The sequence below is a fragment of the Electrophorus electricus genome, chromosome 1 (genome assembly GCF_013358815.1).
Source record: "Electrophorus electricus isolate fEleEle1 chromosome 1, fEleEle1.pri, whole genome shotgun sequence".
NCBI lineage: Eukaryota > Metazoa > Chordata > Actinopteri > Gymnotiformes > Gymnotidae > Electrophorus > Electrophorus electricus.
Window position 1 is genome coordinate 22,078,684 of NC_049535.1, and position 18,781 is coordinate 22,097,464.

Genomic DNA, 18,781 nt, shown 5'->3' on the forward strand with positions numbered 1-18,781 from the left:
GGGCCCAGGCCTGTCAGTACTGCTCCAGCTGGTTCAGGGCCCAGGCCTGGCAATACTGCTCGAGCGGGTCCAGGGCCCAGGCCTGGCAATACTGCTCCAGCGGGTCCAGGGCCCAGGCCTGGCAATACTGCTCGAGCGGGTCCAGGGCCCAGGCCTGTCAGTACTGCTCCAGCGGGTCCAGGGCCCAGGCCTGTCAGTACTGCTACAGCGGGTCCAGGGCCCAGGCCTGTCAGTACTGCTCCAGCGGGTCCAGGGCCCAGGCCTGTCAGTACTGCTCCAGTGGGTCCAGGGCCCAGGCCTGTCAGTACTGCTCCAGCGGGTCCAGGGCCCAGGCCTGTCAGTACTGCTCCAGCGGGTCCAGGGCCTACTGTAAGTCAGACAGCGCGGGGGGAGAACAGGAGAACTGTAGTCTGCTCTAACATTTTTCTCATTTGTTTATGTAAATATTAAACAGACTCAGGCTTAAGCGGCAGTCCTGTTTCACTGCACACTCCGAAGAGAAAAAAAAAATCTGTTCACGTATTGCCAGTTTTTATGCCACACTTATTTTCTGTGTTTTAATTAGGTCTTGTTCTGTGCCCCTACACTTTCAAGAAGTTTATAGAATGATCCTTTGTGCCAAAGAGAATCAAAAGCCTTTTTGAAATCAATGAAGCATGCAAATATTTAGTTTTTCTTTTGGATACCGTATTTTTCATATGGGTGTGTAGAGAGTAAATATGATCAGTAGTGCAGTAATTTCGTGCATTTCAAGTTGGTTTCGACTCGACTGTCATTAATAAGGACGTTTTTTAAAAAAATCTTTAATTTAAGATACCGCACAGAATCTTCCCCAGGTGACTTAAGACAAATGCCTCGGTAATGCCTTGGTCAAATTTAAGTTCTCTCTCACACTCTCTCTGCATCTCTCTCTCTCTCACACTCTCTCTGCATCTCTCTCTCTCTCACACTCTCTCTGCATCTCTCTCACACACTCTCTCTGCATCTCTCTCTCACACACTCTCTCTGCATCTCTCTCTCTCTCACACTCTCTCTGCATCTCTCTCACACACTCTCTCTGCATCTCTCTCTCACACACTCTCTGCATCTCTCTCTCTCACACACTCTCTCTGCATCTCTCTCTCACACACTCTCTCTGCATCTCTCTCTCACACACTCTCTCTACATCTCTCTCTCACACTCTCTCTGCATCTTTCTCTCTCTCTCTCTCTCACTCTCTGCATCTCTCACACACACTCTCTCTGCATCTCTCTTTCTCTCTTTCTCTCTCACACTCTCTCTGCATCTCTTTCTCTCTCTCTACATCTCTCTCACACTCTCTGCATCTTTCTCTCTCTCTTTCTCTCTCTCACACTCTCTCTGCATCTTTCTCTCTCTCTACATCTCTCTCTCACACTCTCTCTGCATCTCTCTCTCTCTCACACTCTCTCTGCATCTCTCTCTCACACTCTCTCTTTCTCTCTCTCTCTCTCTGCATCTCTTTCTCTCTCTCTTTCTCTCTCACACTCTCTGCATCTCTTTCTCTCTCACACTCTCTCTCTCTTTCTCTCTCTCTCCCTGCATCTCTCTCTCTCTCTTTCACACTCTCTCTGCATCTCTCTCTCTCTTTCTCACACTCTCTCTGCATCTCTCTCTGCATCTCTCTCTCTCTTTCTCTCTCTCTGTCTGTTTTTCTCTATCCTTCCCCCTTTTGTCCTTCCTCTGTTTCTCCCGTCGGCTTTGATCAGGCCCTCCCACAGTTCTGAGGGTATTAACACACCCTTGGGAGATTACGAGATGATGGGGTCGACACCCCCTCCACCCTCCCCAACACTCTTCATTCCTTCCGTGTCTTGAAGTAGTTCATTAAGCGTAAGCTTGGTTGTGTGTAATTATGAGCGAGGGAAGGAGCACACCGCGGCTGTCTGTATGATTGTGTGTGTGTGTGTGTGTGTGTGTGTGTGTGTGTGGTGGGCTTTCATGTTCCCACTCTGTCGCTTGCTGTGTAGAGAGAAGAGAGGTTCCGTGAGGCTCTGAAGAACACCTGTGCAATAATCCCCATCAACTTTTTGAAGCAGTGTGTTGACTGAAGAGCGGAGCCTGGAAACCTGCTGTTTATGTAGCCACCTCCGCATGCCTCGCCTCCTGCTCCTCCTCCCGCTCCTCCCCTGCCCTCTCCTTCCCTCCCGAGGTAGCGCGTGCAGTAAAGGATGTTTTCCGCAGGAGAGGAACAGAAGCAGGATGTCTCTCTCCGGTTTCCTCCGTCTCAGCTCACACACACACACCTCCTGCGCCCCTCCATTGACTCATGCTGATGTATTTGTTCTCATGTGGACACGTGCAGCTGAGCACACATACGCACACACAAGATCACACACACTCACGACACAACGGAAATCACACACGCAAACACAGGAGGCCACACGTGCACTCACCAAAGAACTAGCCTATCAAACACTAGCCCAAACTGCATTCAAAGGGAAAAACTACATTCACTGTCTCTGTGTGTGTGTGTGTGTGTGTGTGTGTGTGTGTGTGTGTGTGTGTAAGCATGCGTGCGTGTATCAGAGAGAGATAATGAGGGTGTGTAAGGTGTGTGAACATGAACGCATTCTCTGTATATGTACTACAAATGTGTGCTGGATGCATGTATACATTAAAAGTGTGAGGTGTGGTATAGTGAGAATGAGAGAGAGTGTACATATATATATATATATATATGTGTGTGTGTGTGTGTGTGTGTGTGTGTGCGTGTGTGTACCTGGTCCATGTTTGAGTGTAGCAGAAGTGCATACCTGCTAACACTCAATGTTTAACCCTTTTTCCTGCTGTGGCCCCAGTTGGTCATTTCTCCCATTAACCTCCGATTTCATAGTGATACAAATCAAATGGGTGTGTCTCAGTTTTTGTGTGGGATATGTGTCCTTGTACCTGGCAACCCAACCCAGACCATCCTGTGCAAACCACCCTGCCCTCCGTGCGTTACTCGCCACTCTCTCCTTTTCAGGACGCTGGCCTAGAGTACGGCGGGCAAACCGACAGCGCCAGACATGCTACCTAACTGTGCGAAACAGACAAGCCAAGCCGGAGAAACCCTCAACACTTTGGCAGGTTCTTCATGAGAGGCGAGCCACGGGTGACTCAGGGCTGAGTCAGGGGCTGATCAGGTCACTGAGGCAGAGGTGACAATTGCCTTGCTAGACTCCAAGACCAACACTCACTATTAGGAGTCACAGCAAGTATGGAATTGTGTTGCTAATTAATTGGTCATCTCCTCAACACCCACTCACACACACATATGCATGCACACACTCACACACATGCATGCACACACACACACACTCATGTCTCTCACTATTGTTTACACTTGATATTTTTGTGATGTACATTTTGGATGTTAACTTTTGAACACTTTTTAGGTGTGTTTTGTATGTTTTTTATGTATTTGACCTATGAACTATGACCTGAAGACTAATTAAAAGTCATTTTACTTTCCAGTCCATCTACTTACGTATTCATCCATGATGCTGCGGGACAGGGATGTTTGAGTGTGTGTGTGTGTGTGTGTGTGTGTGTGTGTGTGTGTGTGTGTGTGAGTGTGTGTGTGTGTGTGTGCGCGCGCGTGTGTGTGTGTGTGAGTGTGTGTGTGTGTGTGTGTGTTTGAGTGTGTGTGTGTGTGTGTGTGTGTGTGTGTGTGTGTGAGTGTGTGTGTGTGTGTGTGAGTGTGTGTGTGTGTGTGTGTGTGTGTGTGTGTGTGTATATACCTGGTCCACATGGATGTAGTAGAAGTGTGATGTGTGGTAAATGGCCTTGAAGAGCCGCTGCACCTGGCGTGAGGCTCGCCCGTGGACCACCAACACGAACGCAATCCGCACGGGTACAGCTGGCACCGTCTCCATAGAGTCCTCCTCCCAGTGCAAGTTCATGTTCGCTTTACCTGAACACACACACACACACACACACACACACACACACACAGTAAATCCCACTGAGAGCAAAGCTGCATTTACAGGGGTGCCCTGTTTGTAAAACAGAGATATGCTTACAAAATACATTCCTATAAAACATAACACATGCAAACGGTACAGTAACTCTTACTATTAAAAATAACAAGTACAAGCTTATTCAGTTCATGCTGGAATTAAGCACAGGACTTTCCAACTACAGTTTATCATTTTAGTTATTCCAGGTCTGTGCAGAACTGGACAAAAAAAGACTTTTCCTATTGCTAGCTTTACTGTGGGGCCATTTGCAAAATGTACTATATATGTATATATATACTTTCTAGTTTTGAATGGTGAAAGTATATGTATAAGGGTGTGTGTGTGTGTGTGTGTGTGTTTGTGTGTTTCCATTCATCTTCACAGCAGAAGAAGTTCCTAGCACAAACCGGAGCCATCGCTCTCTTGGAGACCTCTGGTTAATTGGTTCATGCCAACCACGGTGACATGCAGGCGTCCCAGGCCGTGCCTACTGTACCCCGCTGGGCTCCCGCTGGGCTCCCGCTGGACGTGGCGTGGTGGCCCTTTATAAGAAAATCCACCATCACTCTCCTTCTTTCCTCCTGTTCCACCAGCTCAGTTTGCCAAAGCAGGCTAAGAGCTGAGTGCGGCTTTCTAAAAACAGCCCGTGAAATAACTGAGTGTGCGAGGGCTGTCACCGCCCGCCACGGCCACCTCGGGCAGCAGGGTGCGCGGTGAGCGAGGTCTAGATCGGAGAGCCCCGTATAGAGTTACCCCACCCCGCGTGGGGCCAAGCAGCAGCTGAGGAAATGCTTGGCAGAGGAGCAGAGACTACAGCGCAGCCGTCAGCGTCCGCAGGCCTGGGACGGGCCTGGGGGCTGGCAGGTTAGCCTTGCAGCCTGGAGGTTTCAACCCATTAAGGGGTGAGCGGAGTCCTTCTCCTCCAGGGCCTCTGGTTAAGGCGGGGCCAGGGTCGCCTCCGGCAGTCTGTAAGCCAACCCCCCCTGACGTCTCATCCCCAGATCTCAGGCTAGGCTGCACGCGTTCGCCGGTCCGTGGTGTTGGATCAGCTTCTAATTATGCCCAGCAGCCGACAGCCGGCATCTGGTCCTTTAGAACCCGAGCGTGCGGCGTCCTCCGTGGTTTATGGGACTACAAAGCCTACAGCAAAACGCTTGCGGTGTGTCGAAGAGAACAGCCCTGAAGACGTCTCTGACTGTTCCACATGCGTTATGTTCTTAGAAAACAAGTTTGTTTCCAATCTGTGACTTTTTTTTGTGCTTTTTTATGGTGCTTTTTCGTGTAGGCTTGGCACAGGATAAAACTGTCAGCGTTTGCCTTCGGAACTTATCGACTGCCTCATCCAACAATTACCAGAAGCTTGTATACGCACACACACGCGCGCGCGCTAAGCGACTCCCAAAAAAAGGCACTGAAACGATAATCTTCTCACCCAGACCCTGCCTCCTCCACCACCGCTGGCTCCAAGTCCCAGACTGTCATCTCCACGGTGACAGCCTTGTCATGTCTGTCAGAAACCATAGGGGCTTCCGGAAAGTTCCCCAGGCAGAAGCCCCCGATCCCTGAACAGATCCGTCACTGCTGTTTTAACGCGCCCGTTGCGTCGGAATAGACTTTCCGAGCCAAACACTAAGCACTGCATAATTGCTTGAATCTGCTTTCTGTAGGCTGGAGAGATAGTTAGGTGGAGATGGGGGGGTGTTTAACAAAAAGGCACTGCATAGCAATTACAAGTGTCTACCCTCACACAGAAATCCCGAATCTCATTTGCAGCCTGTCTCTGATTGTAATTACAAGCGCTGCGCCTGTCTGATGCCAGCCCCGTGAGTCTTAATGAAGCCGCTCCATAAACCTCCGATGACAGCACTGCAATTAATTCTGGAAAAACTACCATTATCTTTAGTATTGTTTATCTTAAATTCCAAAAACGCTCTGATAATGCTTTCCTGATTGACAAAAATAGCCAAAACTTGTAATCAGTCATTATCCCTATAGAGAAAGGTTATTTCATTATATATTTGTTCATTTATTTATTATTTTATTTGACCTTCAACCGACACCACAGGATGTTCTAAGTTGGGCGGCGCACTCACCCTCTAGGGGGCAGTAGCGAGTGACCTTCTCGGGCATGAGCTGCTTCTCCTTGTGTCGGCAGTACACCTCGGCGATCTGCTGCCGGCACTCCTTGGTCTTGGCGCGGGACAGCGCGGAGATGGCCTCCTTGCCCGTGATCTCGCACTTGGGTGGCTGGTCGTACTTGATGTCGGGGGCGGGAGGCGGCTGGGGGGTGGGGCCAGAACCGGGGCGGGCGCGGTCAGGGCTCCCCCCGCCAGGTGGGGCGTCCCGGGCGGCCTCGTCGGAGCCCCGGGGGGGCGTCCTCTGCGCGTGGGCCCTCTCCAGCAACTCCTGCTTGCGCTTGGCCGGCGCAGGGCGGGGCGTCTGCGAGCGTGCCCCGAAGTTGCTGTTGTCTATGTTCTCGAAGTCCTTGGGCACAGAGTTCTCGTTGTTGCTGTCGATGCGCACTTTCTCCTTGGGCCGGTGGGAGTAGTAGCCATCCTGAAGGGCACAGACAAAACGAGAAGGCAAGCTGCCGTCAGGGGAAGGTGAATGCCACTGTCAGAACCACGCGGTACCTCCTCGAGGAGCGACCTAAATTACAGCGCTGAAGTCCACCGCGGTGCTGGTGTGCTCGGTGAGGTGACGCCTGAACACCGTTTCAGACGGAGCGCGTCTCGTGCCGGCCTCGGGTCTGTCTCGGGTCGATCGATGAGCCGCAGAAACACAGATATTTCATGCCAAGCGGCCGCGGAAGCATTTTATTATATATTATGATAATTAGAATGCATTATCATTATTATAGATTCTGGTTGTTAGAATGCTTTATTAATATACATTGTGGTCATTCTAATATATTACACGGTCATCTGCATTCTATGGAACTTCTGATCAAACTCAGAGATACAGATTTCCAATTATGGGAGCAAAATGAGAAAACAGGAAGTTCAGAGCACACACTGTGAGTGAGGAAAAGAACAACAATAATCATAAAACTAATAAAAGATCTATGTTATTACTCAATTATTATTACTCAGTTATTATCCTAGAGGCTTGGTTCTCTTTGATTTGCAAAACAACCCAGGCAGCAGAGGTTTCATGACTAAGACATAAATAGGGAAGAATACGATCTCAGGGATGCTCTGTGCATCCCAGCGAACACTGTCACACGGGTCCGCTCGCCATCATGTGTATGTAGGGCGGTGTATCCCCGGTAACGGGGGCTGGAATACCGGGCCCTGCGCAAGGAAATTACAGGCATTTGGATTAATAGCCCAAGAAACCACAGGAGGTATGTTAGCCTGCCGGAGAAAAGACTATTGATCGCTCACACAACCCTGTTTCCCAGAGTGCAGTGGGAGCTCCTGCTCCACACTGCTGGGTCCCCTGCAGTCTCCCCCCCCCATCACCCGTTTCCTGTCGTTTCCTCTTACCTCCGGTTCTCTGGCTAACTCCCCCGGCTTTTTGTCTTTTTTTCCTTTTTCCTTCTCTCCCTCTCTCTCTCCCTCTCTCTCTCTCTCTCTCTCTCTCTTTCAGGAAGGAGGTTTGCTCTTTCATCATCCATCACTCTAAGGGAGGGAGAGGGAGACACTCATTTATCATGCCACTTTATCTGTTGCCTCTGTACCTTCTCTCGGACTTTAGGAGCAGAGCAACGTGCGCCACACCTCCACCTGTTTCATGAGGGAGGGCGTGTCCCTGGACCACTCTCAGCAAATACAGCCAAACAAACAATGTTTGGAAGATGGATAAATAGGAGACTGGATGGAGAGGGCACATCTGAAACCTGAACCCAGTCAATAGCATAATATCTTCTCTCCTGCCATGAAACAGCCATGCTAGCACTGTGCATGACAGAAATAATGCAGACTATATGACTCTGTCTGCTGTTGGTGTCCTTTTTTTTGATTAAATGTATTTTGATCACAACTTTACTTTAACTTACCTTTAAAAATGCACTGTCAAACAACACTAACAAAGACCAGTTTTCCAAATCCAGTTCATATGTCTCACGAGATATAAGAGAACCTCACCAAAGGGAATCTGTCTTTAAACCCAGTGCATCAATACCATCTCCAGAATCCAGACACTAACAGTGATCCTAACTGACTGCAGCCAGAGAGGATCTATGTTGTGTGAACAGCAAGGCAAATGAGGCTTGTTAAACGGACAGCACAGGGACCCAACGGAGATGGCACCGGTCAACCATCGTGTCATAAAAAGTTCGGTGTTCCGTCCATCGCCGCCCGCTGCCACTGTTAATTACCGCACGGATTCTGGCTGGAAACATAGCTAACATGGCCTAAAGGTCAAATGCGAGTGCACATACACCTGAACACGCGAGCGTGTATACACCTGAACACATATACATGCAAACGCACGGGCAAGCACGCATACGCGCGAGTGCATACACCTAAAACCGCACATGCACGTGAGCGCACATATACGTCAGCGCACATACATGCGAGCACATACACACATGGGAGCACATTCACGCCTGCTCGGATTGCTTGGATTAAGAGGATATGGAGCTGCTCTTGGCCTATTTCCGTAACACACACACGCGCAGGCACGCACGCCCCGGCCCATAAATAGACCGGATGTTATGATGAGCAGCTACAAGCTACATAATGCTCTCCCTATTCAACTTAAATAGGGAGGAGTTAGCAAGGCCACGCCTTTAGGGCGTCGCTCTTCGTCCACTCGGAATGTGGGCAGCCGTTTATTCCATATCTCTGGCGCTTTTAGGGCGCCACTGTTAGGAGACGCTGCCTTCTGATAGCGCTGCTCACTCGCCCCGATAATGACTATTCCAACCAATTCATTAGGACTCCTTTATCATGTAAGACTGTAAAAATCAGCCCTACTCCTGGGCCTTTTCCCTCACAGTCCTCTTAGGACCTTCCGCTTTCCATTGTGGCCCTGAGGCGAACCGGAACGGCAGCACTCTTGACCGGTCTCAGTTGTCCAGGTGCAGGGGCCAGTGAGCAGACAGGATGTTCTGAGGACAGCGCGGCAACCCAAATAATGCTCTTGCTACAGCCAAGCGGTGGTCGAGCACAGGCCAGCTGTGGCCCCCACCACCCCGAGGCTACCTCTTATGGCGCGGGGCAGCAAAGTTTGCTTTCACCCCGTGCTCCACGGGTCACTGTTCGACCCCTGACCCCTGGGCTTGAGAGAAGGCGACTGAGAGAGAGAGAGAGAGAGAGAGAGAGAGAGAGAGAGAGAGAGAGAGAGGGGGAGGAAGACACTTGCATGGGCTGGGGTTTATTAACGTGCGGGCCCTGTTAGCATCTGTGGTTCACTCGTGCATGGGGAATGTCAGTCACATGCGCAGCAAAGCAGCCTGGGAAAGGAGCCGACCACAGAGGGGTGGGGGCGCATGCTGATTCCCACAGCGTTTAGGTACGGATTGCGGAGCACTACACGTAGCGTGTGGAGTAGGTACCAAGACACACGGAACACACACGGAGAACACACACAGGCTTTAGGCGCATGCTGACTTGTGCAGTTTGAGTTATCTGTTTGAAATGTGCTGGACAAACAGCCTCGCCTAATACCCATACACAAGCCCTTGATGAGAGTAAACACTCATGTACAAACAGCCTCTGCTAATGCACACTTCTACACAGATTATACATTTAGCAACAGAGCAAACCGGTACAGAGGGCGAAGCAAACTAATACCCAGTGCTTAGTTATACAGACACACACTTAAACATGTATACACAGTGACGGCACTAAAGCACAGAATGGATGCTTACACAGTGACCAATAAACAATGCGTACTCACAGGCAGAGAGCACACGTGTGCTTGCGTTACATGCTGAGCGCATGCATGCACAAACGTGCAGTGCGGGGACAAGAAAAGGCTCATCCTGTTACAGTGTACCCACTGTGCATGTGGGGAAAAATTAGCTCTGGTCTCCGGAAGGCTCTTCACAAGGTACTGTTACAATGCATATCGCACTTTGAGAAACAAAACATGGTATTATCAGAGATCTGGTCCACCACTGTAGGACACAGCCAAAATAACCTCAGCTCTCGGTCACTGACCTCGCGTCACTCCGTGCCGACCCAAATTCCAGGAATGCAATCGGTTGGATGTTAACTGTGCTTGTCATTAGATTTTTCTAAGCAAAGGGTAAAACAATATAGAGATCGGTACAACTAAATCCATATATGCAGCCAGTGTGTCAAGATGAAAATCAAGCTCCAGTAATCTCAGACTCCTACTTTCGCCATATTAAGTGCATCAATAAATACGGTTAATATCGAGACCTTTAAAAAAATATCACAATACGAGTTAAGGAATATTGTGTCAAATGTCCCGCGGGCACTGTTAACATGCAGAGAACACTGCGACGCTGCAGCACGCCTTAAAGAAGAGCCGCCTCGTCTGTCAGATGCCACCGGGGCTCCGCTCACAACTGCTGACACTTTCCCCGACCGCCGGCGACCTGTACGCAAGACGGCCCTCTCGTGGCTTTGGTGCTGCTGGTATACTGCAACAAAACGTGCTCTGTGGAGATGCATTCCACAAGACACTGTTACTGAAGCCCGAGACAGACAGAGGGAGAAGAAAAAGTGCTTACTGCTCCAAGAGCACAGCACACTGCAACCCAGTTTTGATTTTTTTTTTTTTTTTGCCTATCATAACCACATAACGCCGTGCTGTTTCGAGTGCTCCCGCCGCACCTGGCCCTGAACCACCGCCTCCGCGCTCCACGCTGCACGATCCCACACAGACCTCGGTAGTGCCAGGCTCTCCGGCCGTCTCCCTCTTTCGCTGTCTCTGGCTCTCGGACTTTGCATTTGTCTCTGCCTCGGTCTTTTTTCCTCGCTCTCTCCCTGGTGCCTTTCCCTCGTTCTCTCTCATCCTCTGCCGCACTCCGCTCTCTCTGCTCAGAGTGCCGTGGAGCGTCTCGGGGCACTGATGGGCTGTCGGGAGCTCTGGCTCTTCTGCAGGACTCGGCGAACGAACACGATGGGATTGCAGTAGGCAAAAGGGAGGCTATCATGTCCCAGCCCTCTGATACAGTCAGATACAGTCTGATACAGTCTGATACAGCCCTCAGTCTCAACCTGATACAGTCTACAGATACAGTCCAATCCAGCCTTCAGACACAACCCAATACAGGCTACAAACAGTCTGATTAACCCTCAGACACAACCCGATACAATCTAGAGATACAGCCCAATCCAGCCGTCAGACACAGCCTGATACAGTCTACAGATACAGTCCAATACAGTCCTCAGACACAACCCGATACAATCTAGATACAGCCCAATCCAGCCGTCAGACACAGTCGGATACAGTCTACAGATACGGTCCAATCCAGCCGCCAGACACAGCTGATAAAACACTTAGATAAAGCCCAACACAGTTTACAGATCCAGCCCAAAAGAGTCTATAGATATAGCCCAATACAGCCCACAGATACGTCTCAATACAGCCCTCGGCCTACATGAGACAGAGACACCAAATATAGAAGACTATTACTGTAGGGTGTATGAAAAAGCGAGAAACAAGGCAGGAGAAAATGAAACGAGGAAGCAAGAGACAGAAAGGTAGGAAACAGAATGAAAGTGGTATAGATATATATATATATATATATATATATATATATATATATATATAGAGAGAGAGAGAGAGAGAGAGAGAGAGAGAGGGGAGAGAGAGAGAGAGAGCGAGAGCCAAGATGTTATGGCAAGAAGTCAGGGACAGGGCGGGTAGGAAATCTTATTGCTTATTTTCTTCTCAAAGGGCTTGTAGATGCATGTAAAGGCTAATCTTTAAAACGTTCACCCAAAGTTAATAAGATTTTTTTTCCTTCTCCAGCGATAGGGACCACGGGAAATTCCACAGTTTTTGAAAATCCACTAATTAAAAGTCCTTTCACTTGCTATCCCCCATACATAACTGTGTAATTTGCTGCTGAAAAGACAGTTCAGCCCAAATCCACTGAATGGCTTGCATCGTTTCACACTGAATCGCATCCACCGCCTTAATGAGAAGGGGATATAGTGGCACTGGAGTATGCACTCGTGAGATCAGCTCAAGCGCGCTTTAATATTTCACAAACAAACAAATACATAAAGAAATAAATGAGCGTAAAAGCTAATACGGAACTTCGAACAAAACATATTTTTTGCACGACAGATGTTTTTGAAGCTTGCTCCCCGAAACCAGACCAGTCCTGACTAATCACCAACTGAAGGTTGCACAAGTGTGCTTGTTTGCACGCTGTGGCGCATGACTACGCAGAAACCTTCCCGCATGGCCCTGACACTGAACTACTTTCTGCAGATTTAAGTGATTTCTCTGTAACCCAGTGCATAAATGTGATGTTTATTGCACTGACCGTAATGCTATAACGAACTATAACCAAACTATAACCAAACTTTTGTTTATTGTTAAGTTTGTTTATAAACACAAACTTGCGTATAGGGGAGGGTTCTGTGCTAATGCATGGTTTGGGTTATAGTCTCTTATGCTTGACAGTATTTGTGTCAGGGTAGCCTGTTTAGTTTTACAGCAAACGGATCTCACCAGCTCCCAGGAGGGAGAAGTGGTTCAGTTCCACCAGCAGCTTCGGCCCTGCAGCGAACAAAGATCAAAACCTTGGTCGGGATTTAATAACCAAAGACCGCGCCTCGGGGACCAGGCTTAGGGTCGGCATTCTTTTCCTCCGGAAGACTCCCCATAAAACGCTGCTCGAAAACGTTTCATGACGCTTTTCCCGCCGATGGCAGCCAGAAGTTCTGTGAAGCACCTGTCGGCCCGGTTGGCCGGTACGTGCTGCAGTTCTGTGGCCGGGGGGCTTGGCGGAGCAGAGAGTCGCCCGTCAGACCAGCCGTTCGCTCGGCTTTAAAGCGCCTAGGCCAAGGCTGGTGTATCGGGTGGCCAAAGGTAATCCATCACTACAGGGATTTGGGCTTTACATTATAAATTCGCAAAAATTTAAATCAACAGTCCTAATAAAAAAGCATGGCACATGAGGATGGCATGGTGCTTCCAGTAGCTTCCCACTACTAGCCATAACCGTGCGTCTCCCTTCCTGTTCTCTGTCTATCCATAGCTGGGAGCAAAACAGCCGCCCGGGAAAGGGGCATCCATTAAAATGGGAGACACTGCCTTCCGTTTCTGGTGCATTACAATTACTCCGGCACATTCCTTATTTAAACCCCCCTGTTACATCAAAATAAACAACCACCTCTATCCCTCCGGCACATACTTCTGTGTAATGGGAGAGGTAAAGCCTGGTAGGCGAAGCGTTTAAAGTGGCATACAAATGAGCGGGTGCTGCAATTAGGCAGTATTCACGCGGGCCCGAGGTCTCTTAACGAAACCTCAAGGAGTTGATAGAGGAGGAACTGGGTGGTTAGCAGCGCAGACCACCCCCACCCAACCCAAACCCCCTCCGCCACGACCTGGGTGTGACCCCGGTTGTTTTGTGAGGTTTACAATAAAGCTGTTGGAATTGTGGCTACATTTTGAACATGTGGTGCTTCACCTAGATAAAATATATCTCCTTCTTCTATCTATTAAGGCTTTTCATGGCGTATGATTAAAACGTCCAAAAAAAAAAAAACCCTCCCACGTTAGTCGAATTAACAACCTGTTTGCAAGTACTCTACTGCAGAGAACGGAAGATGCAGTTGTGATGAAGCAGCATGTGCTGTAACGGGAACACGAAGCAGCGCTTGTCTTGCTAGGCTGGACTCCTCACAACAGAGCATGCCCCCATTAATTATGTGCTAATAATGAGACTATAATGAGAAGGGATAAAAGGAACAAAGTCAGATTAGTACTTGCAGGAGTCATTCAGTCTATTTCATGATATAAAGCAGTTCCTGTACGCTGCGGCGTGCTCTCCTGCAGTCTAGCCTAAGCGCGTCCGTGCCGAGACACTCTTCCAGGAATCAGGACGCGAGCTAAGGAACGGGCAGGAGGCGACCACACACGCGCACACACGCGCACACACGTGTGGCGAGCGCACAAGTGCACGCGGGACAACTGAGGCTCTTCCTCGTTGCCGATGGGTCCAGCTGGGAGCGTTTTAAGAACTAATCTCTCCCCTGGCAGCTAGTGGTAAGGCAGAGTCCGTGGAACAAACTATCAAGGCTGCTTGCGGGCTGTGCCAGGATCTGGACGGCAACGAGCCGAAAACCCTGTAATTTGTGAGCATCTGTTGTGGGTAGCTGGCTGCTACAGTCCACGTGGAGGGACCGGAACATAAGCAGCCAAGTTAGGAAAGTGCTTCGCCCCGAGATGCCAACGTCACAAACGTCGACTTGAAAGATGAAGGAGTTGGCATGTCAGGTGTGACAGTTTGCTAATTGCTCCCCTGGCTCCCTCTACCCTTTTGTTTCCCGGTTCGCTGCATTCGCGTTTTGGGGACGTGCGTAAGCACGGCCCGGTTCGCCCTTCCCTGCTCTACTTTCACTGTAGCTGCAATGATCCCCCCACCGCCCTTATGTGGCGCTTGGCTCTGTCCTCTTGTACACATTTGGGGAGGAAGCTAATATGCCAGGGCACGCGCGCACACACACATGCGGACCATTGATATGCCCTCTGTAATTCTAAACCCGGTAAGCACGGCACCGTTAATTGGCATACCGTTTCATCCATGCCTTCTTGATTTCAAATGCAGAGGCTAACAGCAGAACTCAATGGGTCCCAATTTGACTGGACTTGACCTCTCACACTGCGGCTCAAGGAGCCGCAGTGTGAGACACTTCGTTAGCCTGTCTACATTCGAGTTGTGTGAGGGTGTAAGCCTGTAGCTCCATGTTCTGGGTACTGTGTTCACAGCTACTGACATTTATTGGGAGTCTGTGGAAATAGGACTATGTAATAATGTAAAATAATATTTTGTTTGGCATTCTTTAAATAAGCAGATTATAGGTTAGCAATTATATTCAACATTCGAAGAAAAAAGCAGAGAGATTAACAATGCCTTCATTTGCTTGTCTGTTTTCATGAATCATTTGAAATAATAACTGAAGTACCTCATATACCGACACCACTATATAATCATTCTGTAGCTCAAAGACACCAGTATGTGGACTCTAAGCTGTTCTGTCATGACACAGTAAACGAACTGTGTGAGCTGACGGGGGAGGGCCATATCCTTTGGTGCAACAGCTGCGAAACAACCTGTCTGAGAAATATCAAAGCAGCTGTCCTCCGTGCTGAAATCTAATCCATCACACGCACTGAGAACATTTTTGTCACTTACACCTTGATATCATCACACTGAACCCAAAAATGCAAATTTCTGTCTGGTCCCGCTCGGGAGGAACTGCCAACCTTTCGGTGTGGTAGCGGGCTGGACCGGACCACCGGACCAGACCGCTCCCTCAAACTCAGTACCACTGGACCACTCTCTACGTTTCGGTACCACCGGATCGCTCTCTCCTCAACAATGCTCACCCTTGCATTGAAGAGCCAAATAATTACATCGCAATCATTCACAACCCACGCCCTGCATCCGCCTTTTAATCCCAGATCGAGCCGGCTGGCGTTGACTTCATTCGTCTCCTTTTAGGTCTTAGCGTGGTTTTAATATTACACTCTTTTTCCCCTTGCTTTAAACTATGCCCCCCACCCTCACAATCACCACCACCATTTTATGGCATTCAAAAGACTCAGCGTTATCAACACGGATCATGTTGTGGAACCTTCTCTTCTCCCAGCAGGCGCCATTAGGACTCGCTTGACTGTTGCCCACGGACTTGGAGCCCCCTTCTTGAGACGGGGTCATAAAGGAAGACGAGTGGAAAGCATCTTCTCCAAGGCCCCGTGAGGCTAATAGGAGCCAAGACAGGCAGACAAACAAACAAACAAGCACCAAACGTTGCAACCTGTTGGCAGAACTCTGCAGCATCCAGTGACCGAACAGAGGCGTCGTTAGCGACCGCAAGTGTGATGTGGTCGTATGACCACACGAAGTCACAGAAGCTTGTCCCTGACCGGCCGACCTCTCTGAGTCTCCCGGTTAGAGGCACGAGCGTGTCAAACACTGTCGCAGCTATGCATGTAACATAGTGCCAATCTGCTAGGCTGTCCACCCAGTTTGACCGAAAGACCATCTGATCTTTCCGTCTTCGTTCTCTTCGGGCCCCCTCTCCTCGCGCTGCCGCGTCGGGTGGTGCAGTCTGCAAACCCATGCTGGAGTTTGCAGTCCGGGTCGCATGGTTCTTATCACACTGCCCATGTTTCCACTCCAGCCAAAAGGCCGCAATCCCACCGTTCTCTGCAGCAAGCTGGACGGTCACAATTATATCACCACGTTAGTCTGCCAAGGTCCATGTCTGAAAAGCAGAAAGAGCTATGTGTGCTATTTTTCCAGGCAATCTAGGGGCATATTGCAGCATAACCAAAGAGACAAAACAGAAAGTTATCTTCGCTGAAAAATGCAAGTCTGGGTAACGGAATGCTAGAAACTACAAAACAGAAACCACAAAATGTTTTTTTTTTTTTTAAACAGTCTTCTGGAATGCACACCAGACTGTGGCATACTGTAGACTAACATTCTAACTTTAAACATATTCTAGTTCCTGCGCAACAGTGGAGGCAAGCGCTAGAATACGAGCATGCATAATGGATCACAGGATCCAATTAGCACACCCGAGCCGGGTGGGGGGGGGCGGGGCTTCAGCGCGTCCCACATCCCGCCTCCTTAAAGAGTGAGTGGAGGCGCAGAGGGAGAGGCACAGGGGCATAGCGGAGGTGACGCGCTAACACAAAGGTGCTGATGTATGGAAAGCAGCCATCTTTAAAGCCTAATTTGAAACATTGATAAGACTTACAATAGGGAACGGCACTTCAGAGACTCGTGCGGCCACGTGGCTATTAAAACATGAAACGTATCTCATGAAAAAAAAAGAGAGCGGGAGGCCGTTCGGAACTGCAGGGGAGAGATTAGGCAACTTCCAAGGCACGGCTGGAGGGCCAGGGTTGGTCAGGAGAGAGGGACAGGCACGTGTGCATGGGAGAATGGATGAGGAGACAGCGAAAGCGAGAGGGAAGTGTGTGTGTGTGTGTGTGTGAGGAAATGTGACAGCAAGCGACCTATGCGAACTCCAAGCTGAGGTGAGGAATAGTACAGAATGTCGGCACGTTGCAGGCTGAGAGTGACGGAAACAGTGAGAGAGCGAGGCTGAGCCGGGCCGAACGGCAGGACCCAGGACCTCCCTGAGCCCACCTGACAGCTCAGAGCGGCCAGTCGTGTAGTGCCGGCTCCTCTCACGGTCACACCTGTCAGGTGCAACGCGGCACTCCGTGCCCTCTGCTTTGGCACTCGGGCTGAAATGGCCCCGCGGACACTCAGCCCCTGATCCGTGCCCCGGCTGCACCCGGGGACCTGCTCAGGACTTCGCCGATTGCCGAGTGAGCGAAGGCACCTGTGAGGGCGTTTTCAGAGGAGGCCAGTGACGCTGGTTTATTTGCAAAGACCTCCCTTGTGCTGGTCCACGGTCCAAACAGGAAGTTTAAATGGTCAGGATGATTTGTGCTGCTGTCAGGGTGGACTGCATTTTGGGCATTCCAAACATATCCCCCCACGGCCATTATTTATCCAGGAGCCGAATTTCACCTGATTTATTTTATTTTTTAAGGACAAGCCATATTATTACTGTATATAGAATGAGTAGCCTGACAATGATCACCTTAAATTTTGCTTAGCTGTTGAAAGCAGTGGTTTTTGCTGAGTTTCTGCTGCCCATCTTCGCCCCTTAATTGCATGCACACAGGAAGCAGGTGTCTGTATAAACCCGCCCCTGCCGTGCACGACTGCAGTCGAGGCTCAGAGAGGGAAGTATGCAGTTATCCGCGCCTCCCAACCGCAGTGTATTCCCATACTACTGCAAGGCATGCGGTAGACACTCAGAGTGCCCAGAATAATCTGTTCACCCAGCGTCCCAGCGCTGCACGGCCTCGCGGGAGCACCGTGCGGCTTCCGATGGGACGATAATCATATGGTGTGTGTCAGAAGTGCCCTGCCACACCCTGACATCAATCTAGCTACGCTGTATGCCTCTCCTCGGTAGTTATGCTACAGGTGTCTGTACAGTGACACTATATGCCTTTACAGTACCGAAGGCTGGATGATGCAACAGTGAAACACAACTGCTTGGTTTTCCAAGTTGAAAACTAGTGCAAGACACAGATTAATCTTAAACCACATTAAATTTTTGATGGGGCATTAATTAACAAGTGTAATTTGGTCAGTAAAATGGTCCTAGCTGTATTTGTTTTAAAAAAAATTTTTATAATAGCAATGAAATATTCCCATATTTTTACATTTTGTACTCAGCACTTTGATTATATAAGTGTGCTGTTACGCATCGTGTAAATAAAGCTCCCTCATCTGAACTGTAACTGCTTCTGCTGAACTGAACAGAGGTAGACTGTACTGGTGTATGAGACAGCGGGGCTGGGTGAGGGGTGTGGAGGGCCCGCTCAGTTGGGTGTGTGTGTCCGTGTGTGTGTCCGTGTGTGTGTAGGCATCATCCTCAGTGTCCTCACAGATCCCGCGGGATCATTTAGCCAACACAGGCCTATCCATCAGACAAGCAAATCCTTCTAACATCCTCCAGGAGGGAGGGTAGAGAGAGAGAGAGAGAGAGAGAGAGAGAGAGAGAGAGAACAGACAGAAAAAACACAAGGAGAGAGGAAACAAGAGTAAAAGAGAAAGAAAGCGAGTGTGGGTGACAACAGTCTCAGGAGGAAGGAGCATGAAAGAAGAAAGAAGATTC

The 18,781-nt window shown here is 49.5% G+C and overlaps 1 protein-coding gene across 1 annotated transcript in view; it reads right to left on the reverse strand.

Annotated features, from left to right (window-relative positions):
• The window catches only part of xylt1 (xylosyltransferase I), a 51,185-nt gene that overhangs the window by 22,281 nt on the left and 10,123 nt on the right, over positions 1 to 18,781 (reverse strand). Inside the window, exons 2-3 of the mRNA XM_035531760.1 lie at positions 6,056 to 6,518; positions 3,744 to 3,916 (exon numbers count right to left, since the gene is read on the reverse strand). Coding sequence (XP_035387653.1) covers positions 3,744 to 3,916; positions 6,056 to 6,518 — 636 coding nt within the window. The remainder of the gene's footprint in view (positions 1 to 3,743; positions 3,917 to 6,055; positions 6,519 to 18,781) is intronic.